The 10,353-nt window shown below is 49.0% G+C and overlaps 1 protein-coding gene across 1 annotated transcript; it reads left to right on the top strand.

The window, feature by feature from the left end:
• Positions 1–122: 122 nt before the first annotated feature.
• LOC135815315 (dnaJ homolog subfamily B member 13-like) lies at positions 123–9,823 on the top strand. The gene is made up of 9 exons (XM_065328591.1): positions 123–326; positions 1,129–1,232; positions 1,717–1,788; positions 6,526–6,609; positions 7,286–7,452; positions 7,725–7,857; positions 8,142–8,236; positions 8,653–8,729; positions 9,206–9,823. The coding sequence occupies exons 1-9, from the start codon at positions 259–261 to the stop codon at positions 9,363–9,365; spliced, it is 960 nt and encodes a 319-aa protein (XP_065184663.1). The 5' UTR covers positions 123–258; the 3' UTR covers positions 9,366–9,823.
• The last annotated feature ends 530 nt before the right edge of the window (positions 9,824–10,353 follow it).

Below are 10,353 nucleotides of genomic sequence, written 5' to 3' on the forward strand. Positions count from 1 at the left end.
CGATGCAGTTTCCAGGTCAGCTGGTTGATCGCGACTCGAAATGCACACCACCCAGCATGCATCGTGTGTTCAGCCCAACATGTCAACAGGCTATTTTTGTAGGCCTAGGCATCAGCGGCTTGTGCAAACACGAAGCAGCCGAAGATCCTTCGACGTCGCGACATATCGATGTTCGCTATTTTCGAAATTGTGTGATTCAAAGTAAGATTTGTTTGTAAGGCGCTTCTGGTTCGTGTGAAAGGTGAAGCAGGCAGCAAGATGGGACGCAACTTCTACATGACACTGGACGTGGATCGCGATGCGAGTCTAGCAGATATCAAGAAAGCGTAAGTTGCGGACAGAGTCACGCCACACTCTACTCACTAGCAACGAGACAACTGCAGTCTATCTAGCATTAGAATACACCAATAAGGCTGCAATAAGGTGTTGCGCAAGCGGGTTTGCCGATCAGTATACCTTTACAGGGCTAGAGCGAGTAGAAGAGGGCTCCGCTCTTTACGTCCTAGTATTCTCCGAGCCTGGAAGTGGCATTCCTGTATGTTACCGCAAGCAACTGCTTTGAAACAGGTCCCCGTGTATCGGCAAGCATCCTCTGATGTCAACGAGTCTGCACTTATGCATCGTACACTGTACAATCATGTTCTAATGCAGGTGTTGTACATGATGCTCACAGTGGTGCTCACAGTGGCCTGTGTTGTAACCAGGGAGTAGTACAATACCTATTGTACTACTCCTTGGTTGTAATGGCCATTGTGTCTCAGTCCAGCTGGGACATAACGTTACACAACAGTCCGGGCGCATCTGCCTGTGTAGCAAGCTGAATAACGTCCACACGCACACGGCATGACACACGTGAAAGAGGACGCCAGGTCACGTCATTATGCCATCCGATGATTTCGGTTCAGTGCATGATTATGATATCCTGAGGTGCTCATGGCCAGGCACTTTAGCATGCATGCGCCCAAGGGCAGAGAGCCGGGTTCTCACTTACCATAGCGTTAAATTATGAATCAGGGAATTCACGATAACACTGGGTAGCTAGCACCGTGGCCGATGTAATACATGTAATCTTTCAATAGCAATGTTTGTTTTTCATTTATCTTTGGCACCTCATTTCCTGTTTACCAGGTATCGTCTTCTGGCCTTGAAGCACCATCCATCCAAATCGAGCACTGAGGACAGTGCAAAGATATTTCTTGATATCGCACAAGCCTATGATGTCCTCAGCAATGGTCAGTGACAACACATGATTATAGTGGCTCCACAATCATTTGTACATACTTCTTGCAGCAAATCCATTCACACCGTTTGAAAGCATTCGGGATAGCTTGCACAAGATCCTTGGCCGTATTCATCTTGAAAACTGCCATCGCAGATTGTTTCATGGAAAGTTCACCTTTAGGTTAGGAATTTGAGGGTTGTCCACCATTGGGGTGGTTCAATAACCATTGAATCACCTCCCCAAGATTCCTTTAGAATCTTTCCCTCTTACAGGGAGACCCACGTAACCAGTTCCTGGCACTTGAAGAGCCAGTTACTACAAGTAAATCATCACTAATTTAGTATATCATGTGTGTGTGTGTGTGTGTGTGTGTGTGTGTGTGTGTGTGTGTGTGTGTGTGTGTGTGTGCGTGTGTGTGTGTACGAGCATGTGTGTTTGTGCGTGTGTGTGTGTGGGGGGGGGGGGGGGTGGGGGTGTTGTTGACTGCTCTGCAGAAAAGCACCGTGCCATTTATGACCAGTTTGGCGAGGAAGGTCTCATATTGGGAGTTCCTATGGATGAAGAAGGTACTTCAGCGTTGTCCGTGTGCTTGAGAATAAGCCCATTGCGCAATGACGTAATTTGTACCATAACCACCCCAGACAGCCACCTGGGCATGGTCGTCTGGCCTGGTGTGTTGAACAGTGCATTCCTGATCCCAGTGCATGCATATCGGATGTTTTTTTGCACGATTTCCGCCCACTAAAAATGGCGTCCTTTTTTTGCCGAAATTTGAAAATTTGAATCTCTGGCCGTGGTGGATTACTGAAATACTAATCGATATACTGCTCTAAAGCAGGTCACTACCCAGCCCAAACTGGGTTCTGTACGGTGAAATCGTGTTCTTTTTCTTTGACTCCTTCCTAGCTTCACTTTCATACCTCGCGCACCACGATCGAAATTCAAATTGCCTCGCAGAGAACGAAGTTGTGTTCCACGCTCGACCTGAAATTGCGCAGATACTAGCACAAGCTTTCTTGGCCATTATCAAGTAGTTATCACTTCGGCATCGACTTAGTTGATTTGATTCGCCATAGGTATGTTCTTGACGAAGCGATCTGCGACATTTTTTTGTCAAGACGCGAATTCGTTTCTAAAGACGTGAACATCAAAATTCTGTTGTTTTCCTTCAGCTACGACAAGATATGGACGCACACGTATCTTATCTTGGCGAGGTATGTCGCGTTGGTGGCAGAAAATTCGCCACATGCACACAGAAGACCCGTTATCCCGTTGCATCTTATAAATCCCAGCTTGAAGCCGTGCATGGGATAAAAATTGATGAAGATGATGCACAAGTACACCCCCCATACCTATGTGTATTGTGCCAGAGGGCCATGAAGAGAGCCAGCGAAAAAGCCATGCACTGCGGCGGTGGCTGTGGCCCTCCTGTGAAATGGACACCACATCAACGCTCAGCCTGTTCATTCTGTACTGATCATACAGCAAAGGCCACGGGAAAACGGCATGCAAAGCAACTCACACACTGGCGCGCGGCCGCTCCGCAAACAACACGCACTCAGGACGAACGCGTGAGCACCGCAACCGCCACCCCAACACAACAACCCGCCTCACAAGCATCAGCAACACAACTGGAATGTGGTTTGGATGTGCCAAGAGAGACAGTATATGCAACAGGCAGCAGCCAACATACTGCAACGATTCCACTGAACAAAGAGCGGTTCATTAACGCACACACAGTACAGCAGTGCAACATATGCAGTAACATCGTGGACAACGTAATAGAAGTACCATGCTGCGAAGAGTACTTTTGTGCAGACTGCATGTGTGAATGGTTAGCAACGCACAAGCAATGTCCTGCATGTGCCAACTGTTTGAAGGCATCTGAGCTAAAGACGCCAGGAAAGGTTCCACGCAGGATGATGGATGGTTGGACACTCCGGTGTGACTTCCACAAGCCATCTCTGCAAGGCTGCCCGGTGGTTACTCCGCTGAGAGATCTGCGAAAGCATGTTGCAGCATGCCAGTTCAATCCAGCCACGACGACAGCTCCAATCCGCACCGTTAGACAAAGCTCAACTGTCGAGGACGTGCTGTCCGCATCACCGTCCAAGTTGTGCGGCAACGTAGCTGACCGTCTAACAGGTCACCTGGTGGCAGCAAGGGTGCATGACGGGCGGTTGGAGGTAAGGACAGCATCACATGGCAAGCCACAGGTCTATCAACGGGCTGTTGTGAGTAATGTGCCGTCTGACCGAGCTGCTGACACAACTTTGCGCCGCAGATCCTCAGAATTGACGAGACATGCTGAGACAGTGTGCGGTGGTGTGGCTGGAGCCAGAGCACAAGAGGTGGCTGGCTTGCAGAGATTGTCTGCTGCTGAACAGGAGCAGCTTCTGTTAGATGCTGGCATCAAGGCCAAGAAGCCGTCACCCGGCAGTGCACTGGCTATAAAAGCAGACCTCAGCCTCCCGTGGAGTCAGTTGCGGAAGCTACGTCGCTGGCTACACGAATTTGGCGTTGAAATGGAATCCGAGAAGACAGTCCGCACATTTATAGCTTCGAAGCTGCCTTCATACACCGCCAAAGAGCTCCCTATGACAGACAAGGATGGCGGAGTTACGATGATAGCAACTGTGCTCTTCCCTAACTTGGTGGATATTGTCATATTCTTTCTGGACCAGCTGCAGGACAGTAGCCGACTAACATGGCATGGTGGAGCTATTCCTGAGTCAGAGATTTGGATTAAGATTGGCGGAGATCACGGAGGTGGATCGTTCAAGCTAAGCTTTCAGATCGTCAACACCGAGCATCCGAATTCACTCACAAACATTATACCGTTCTGCATCTTCAACGGCAAAGACACGCCTGCAAACTTGGAGACGGCATTGGGACAATACCGACCCCAGCTTCAGCAGCTTCAGCAGACTTCCTGGAAAGGCAAGACAATGAAGATGTATTTATTCGGGGACTATGAGTTTCAGACTGTCAACTTTGGATTGTCTGGCTCATCTGGACTCCGGCCATGTCTCCATTGTTTATGCACGAAGAAGAGCATGGAGCTTGAGAGTGATGCGAGAGAGGAGGCCGAGAGAGAACCACGCACACTAGCATCTCTAGCAAGCGACCACAGCCAATATGTAGCAGCAGGCTCAAAGCTGGCGCAGGCAAAGAAATACAACAATGTGATTCGACCAATTGTTCTGCCTGTGTCAATCCCGAACGTCATCATTCCAGTCTTACACTTGGATCTCGGGATCTACCCCTGGCTGTTCGAAGCTCTGCGGAGCGAGCTCCGAATACTGGACTTGGCACTGGTGGCAAGAAGCCAGGCACTAGATACGGATGGTGCTGCGTACAAGAAGCTGTGCGATGTACATAGCGAACTGACTGCTGAACAGCAGCTCGTCCAGAATTTCAACCAGCAGCTAACTACGACTCAGGAACAGCTTGAATTTGTTGCACTGCACGTACAGCAGCAAGGCGGCATGGACGAGCTTGGTGTTGTCGCCAACTTGCAAGAAGTGTACCAAACAGCAATACAGCAGCGTGACCATCACCAGCAGCGGTCAGCACAACTTCAGCAGCAAGTAGACAAACTGAGCGGCTGTAAGCAATTCTGTGGCCCATGCGTCGCGGCACTGGAGCCAGTCCTACAGCTTCATGGCATTGAGCGTCAGGTATACCACGGTGGTGCTTTCGTTGGTAACCACATCCACGAAGCCTTGAAACCCACCGTGGTCACTGCCATCACCTCCGCACATCTTTCGTCAGTCCAAACAAGGTGTCCTGACTTGTGTCCTGAGGCCACTAAAATTGCGGATAGGTACGTAGCTCTCATGAACAGCTACGCAACGTGTCGAGCCAAGTTCAGCCACTGCAAACCAGTCGATGACGCTGACTTAGTTCAACTCCAACAAGACATCGAGAAATTCCTGGCCCTCTGCAGGAAGGAAGTAGTGTCCAGGAAATTCGGCCACATCACGCCGAAGTTGCACCTATTAGAAGAACACACAGTTCCCCTGATGAAACGAGTCCGCGTAGGATTGGGCCTCCTCGCAGAACAAGGTGCAGAGAGTCTCCACTCTTCACTGAATTCTCTGAACTTCAAGTACAAGTCTATTCCTCGAGAACTGATGCGCCTCCAAACTGTTGCAGCACAGCACCTCCTGACGACGACGAACGAGGCGATAGCACTGCGTCCTGCGCCACGGAAGAGAAAGTCGCAGGAACAGTAGGTCGGCACGAGCTGGACAGCCAAACTGACAGAAGAAGTCCTCGGTAAGTGAGCAAACTAGTGTATAACTGTCTGTTCGCCAGCAGAGAACCTGTCAACATGATTGTGCTTCTTGTCCAAATAATTCTTGTTCACTCGTAGAATTTGAAAAAATAGTTGGTCTCTTTTGCTAAACCGAAATATCGCTGATAAACCTAAGTGAATAAGAAAATCGATTAGGTACACTCTGATAAATTGATAACTCGCGCCGAATCTAACATAATCCTGCCAAACCGCGCGAAATGACGCCATATTTTTAAGTGGTGCTGCTGAAACACCCGTCTAGTGTACTCACATGCATTACTCATACCTTCCATATTTGGCAATGCGCAATGGGCTTATATGTTTTGTTACACTGCCAGGACCGCCGGAAGCAGTTTTCAATTGGTCCGGTCGTACTATCAGTAGTCTTTCATACAGTTTGTGTATAGTATGGCGGGGGACATATGCCCTCCTCAGTAGTATACATGCGTTGGTAGCTACAAAGTTGGCCTGGTGTTAACCGGACCAAGCGGACCGGTTCCGCCGGGCCTTGTTTTATCTACTGTGGCAGTAGACCACTTCCTGCATGGTTGGTTTTCTAGAAAGCCAGGTGTATATACATGCACAGTAGAATCAAACTTGTTGACTACCTGAGCATGCAGATACTTCAGTCCTAGAGTACTGCAGATTTTTGCAACCTTGCCACCATTTGGAAAGCAGGACACCATTCGAAGTCAATGGCTCCCACATGGAATCATGAAATTGCACTCCGGCAGCGACAGTCCCGAGCAGCCAGCACGCCAGGTCCAATTGATAAATCGTGAATTGGTTGAGTTTTAGTGCAATTGGACCAATGCCCATGCATCGATTCAGTTCGGGTATAACCTTAACCACCTGCGGGCTTCTATAAGTACAGTCATAGCCACGACATGTAGTATAGCCTTTGTCATGCCCGAATACTATGAAGGGAAATTGTGACCCCATACACAAATGTCCAACATACGTGTGTTTCCTGCTCTTCTTTCTCTCTTTATTATTCTTGTAGGCGGCTTCTCTGGTGGTTACAACTTCCATGGGAATGCAGATCAGGTTTTCCGCGAGTTCTTTGGCGGAGACAACCCATTCGCTGGTGTGTATCCATTATGTACTATTTTATTAATTTTATTTTCACTTGGCTATGTCTCACTACAGAAAGCACCTTAGTCTTTTACTTGATGAATTTTCGAATTGTGATGCTCCGAGCATTGATTAAAATGTCTGCACCTGGTGACCCCGTGTGAATGACTGGCTCAGTACAGTGAGTAGTGTAAGCAGCCTGATCTAGGCGTTATATCAACGTGGTATCTCAATAATCACAGAGGCATGTGCATGCACAACATTGGGAACAGGGAGTAGTACAATAGTTTTAAAAAAATACTCCCCGTTTGGGAGTATGCATCCGATCACACTGGCCTGTGCTATTATACACACCCAATCAGGGCCGGAGGCAGCTTCCGCAGAGCGGTGCGGCCGAAGGGCCATCCTTAAGGGGGTCTGGGGGTCTTCCCCCATAACAAATTTGGAATTTAGACGGCAAATCCTCCACTCTGGGCGACTCCCTGTACAAAATCATACATCGAAACTTTTTCTCCCCGGTTTTGGACGTTCCACGGCCACGTGGACCGACTTTTTGGGAAGTTTTTTTTTTGTTGGTACGGCCGTACCAGTGGCGCCGGCCCTGACAATCATATGCCCCCCCCCCCCCCATGTAGTGTGACACCATTGGATTGACGCTGTCAATGTGTTCCCTTCTGTACCCGCTGCAGAGATGTTTGACTTCGGCATTACCGGTGACCTGCGAGGCGCTCCTGAGTTTGGCGGCCTGATGGGCCGTGCCAGGCCGAAGCAGGCTCCAGATCAGCTGCAGGACCTACGCGTATCCCTGGAGGAAGTGTATCGGGGCTGCACGAAAAAGCTAAAGATCACAAGACAGGTACGGCTGGTATGGGCTCTGCCAGCCAAATAATTTGACATTCTAGGTTTTTAGTTTTTTACCATGCTACCCGGCCAAAGCGCATGACAGACCAGAACTAGCGCTGTAGTCACTGGTGGCCGTTCACATCTGCCACAAAGATGTGAATATGGCTGACTTCAAAATGCACGCCACATTGCTGCTCAGTCGAGGAAATCATGCAAACATGTGTTTTAAAAGTGGCTTTGAACATGCCAAGTAACTTCCATGTTCCTGCTGCTACTGCTGTCCAGGTAATGAATAACGATCGGCGCACGGCAATGGTCAAGACGAAGGTTCTGACGGTCAATGTACCACCTGGTGCCACGGAAGGGATGAAGTTCCGCTACCGCAAGGAGGGGGACCAGAGCGTAAACAACTTACCCGGTACGTGGTGCGTCTAATTTATACAAATACACTGAGTTATGAGCAGTGTTGGAAGAATGAGATACACATGTTTGTGCGACCACGACTGCCACCACCACCACCACCACCACCAGCAACAATAGCAACAACAACGCAGGCTTTTATCAGCTATCACCACGAGCACACCTTATATGGATCGTTGTGCGGTGTATGTACAGGGTGCTTTCAATTTTTTGGTTCTGCACACATCCAAACACCTTACATCTTCTGATCTCACTTAGTTTCTGGTTAATCTTGTTCTACAGCCGACCTGGTGTTTCAACTGAACAGCTACAAGCATGAGCGCTTTGTGCGGTCTGGACACAACCTGCTATACGAGCACCACGTGCAGCTCTGGGAGGTGAGAACGGACGCATTCTACGTTTCAAATTGAACACGAAACATTACTTGAACAGCTGATGGAGATCCTTTATTATAGCAGGATAGGCTGCAACAACCACTGGATGAGCATATGCGTAGACTGGCAGGTCAGGCCAGTCGCCAATCAGTCCAAAGATCATTTCTGCCGTAACGGCTAGAACACACCTGAAACCAACAATATATGTTAGCCAAAAACCAACAAGGCTTGAGACTAGAGGACTTCGCACTGCTGGTGTCAAAGCCAACACAAGCAAAGCAAAAACCCAAGAGTACTGCGTGCCTTTTCAAAGTTCCAATCTCCTTTGAAGCACAGCAACAATCATACTGAGTGATGAGCATGACTACTGTTGTAGCTTTTGAAGATCAGCTGCTTGTGCCCAACTCTACTTTCTGCAGGCCCTGTGCGGCGTGTGGCTGGAGATACAAACGCTGGACTCGCGCTTCATCACAGTTGCAATCAACGACATCATCAGGTAAGAGGAGTTCCTTGTTGCGCTTGCTCAGCTGCTCATTCAAAGTCCAAACTGACAGGACTGGTGTGCTTCATCCCACCGTGCGTGCAGGTTTTCTGACCGAGTCCCAACCATTCTGCACCCACACATTGTATGTCAACTGGATAGAGTAACTCCCGGGGGTGACAAAACTGTTGAGTTACAAAGCAGACTAGTACCAGTTCAAAAAGAAAGTACAGAAGACTCCCGGCTGACGACATGTACAGTCGTGGTCACAGAAATCCGATCCGCGAGTCATACTATTATTATGACTCGCGGGGCAGATTTCTTTGGCCACAGCACAGCTGTACATGTGCAAGGGGCATCATTTGATCCCAAGCGCTTGTCCAGGTTGACATCTGATCTAAGACTTGAACAATGTTCAAGGTATTCAAGTCCCTGCAAGGCAGTCAACAAACCTGGTGCTATCACTGTCCACCGTGTGTTGTGTTCCGCAGACCCGGATACACGAAAGTGGTCAAGGGAGAAGGCCTGCCAAGGCACGATTGTCCAGGAGAGACGGGAGACATGATCATCTCGTTTGTGGTGGAGTTCCCACGCCGGCTAACCTCCACACAGAAGGAATCCATCCGAATGACCCTGGGCAGCACAGCATGACGAGGAGAGACATGGTCATGGGTGGCGTGTTCACCGGTGCCCGGCCAGGCTACACACCTTCAACAGCCTGCCAAGATGGTGGCAGTGGTGTTGGGTCTTCAATAGCCTTGTCACAATACCATTGCAGTTACCATGCATGCTATGCTGGAACAAAGCACTAGGTGTATCAACCTGGTGCTGCTACATTTTATGACACAAACTGACACAAACCAAACACTTGAGTTGATCGTAAACAAACTATTGACATGTACATGTAATAGATTCTAATTTTTTCTTTGTATGCATGTATGTGTGAATCTTGTCCTAGCGCATTCAGTCCAGCAACTGGATGCAATATTTTGATGTGCTCGGTTGTCGCCGTGCTCTCTGCTGTGGTGTTAGCATTCTCTGGCCAAAACGTTTCTTCATACCAGTGTATAGTTGCTTCTTTCTACACGGTCTGTACACTGTCCACGGTATATGGAACCTGCTACCAGAGTGTATCAAGTAAAGTATGCTCCAGATTGCTATAATATCACATTACTGTACCAAGACAGGCGATTGACTCATCACAGGTATGCTGCCATTCGAAGAGATCCACGGAAATGCTGCAGTGAACATGACCCGCTCTGGTGGCATCGGCTTATGTGTACTACTACTACTACTAGTCCACACAGGCCCAGTGATGTTGCAATAATTTAGAACAAGTCTCTCGGCATACACGCACACGCCTGCACGTCTTCTCCATTTGGTGCCGCCATTGCAAACGCGACACCCTTTCGGAGCGGTGGGTAAGTAGCGTCGTCCACAAGATGCACAGCATGCAAGTCACACGGTACGATTCCAGTTGATAATAGATGCATGCGACATGCAGACCAGGTCATAACCGCACGTATGCACACACACGTGCGCGCGTGTGCGATCGCGTAGAGGTCTCAACCAGGGAGTCGTGAAGTCCCGGGCTTTTCTTGGTCTCCTCAATGGCAGTGCAGCACACACAAAAAACCTA

The sequence above is a fragment of the Sycon ciliatum genome, chromosome 4 (genome assembly GCF_964019385.1).
Source record: "Sycon ciliatum chromosome 4, ocSycCili1.1, whole genome shotgun sequence".
NCBI classification, from domain to species: domain Eukaryota; kingdom Metazoa; phylum Porifera; class Calcarea; order Leucosolenida; family Sycettidae; genus Sycon; species Sycon ciliatum.

Excerpts from the sequence above, each read along its gene's own strand:
- LOC135815315 (XM_065328591.1), top strand. The coding sequence starts at position 259 with ATGGGACGCAACTTCTACATGACACTGGACGTGGATCGCGATGCGAGT. Across the intron at positions 7,453-7,724 it reads AGCTAAAGATCACAAGACAG|GTAATGAATAACGATCGGCG; the intron begins GTACGGCTGGTA and ends ACTGCTGTCCAG. Across the intron at positions 7,858-8,141 it reads GAGCGTAAACAACTTACCCG|CCGACCTGGTGTTTCAACTG; the intron begins GTACGTGGTGCG and ends CTTGTTCTACAG.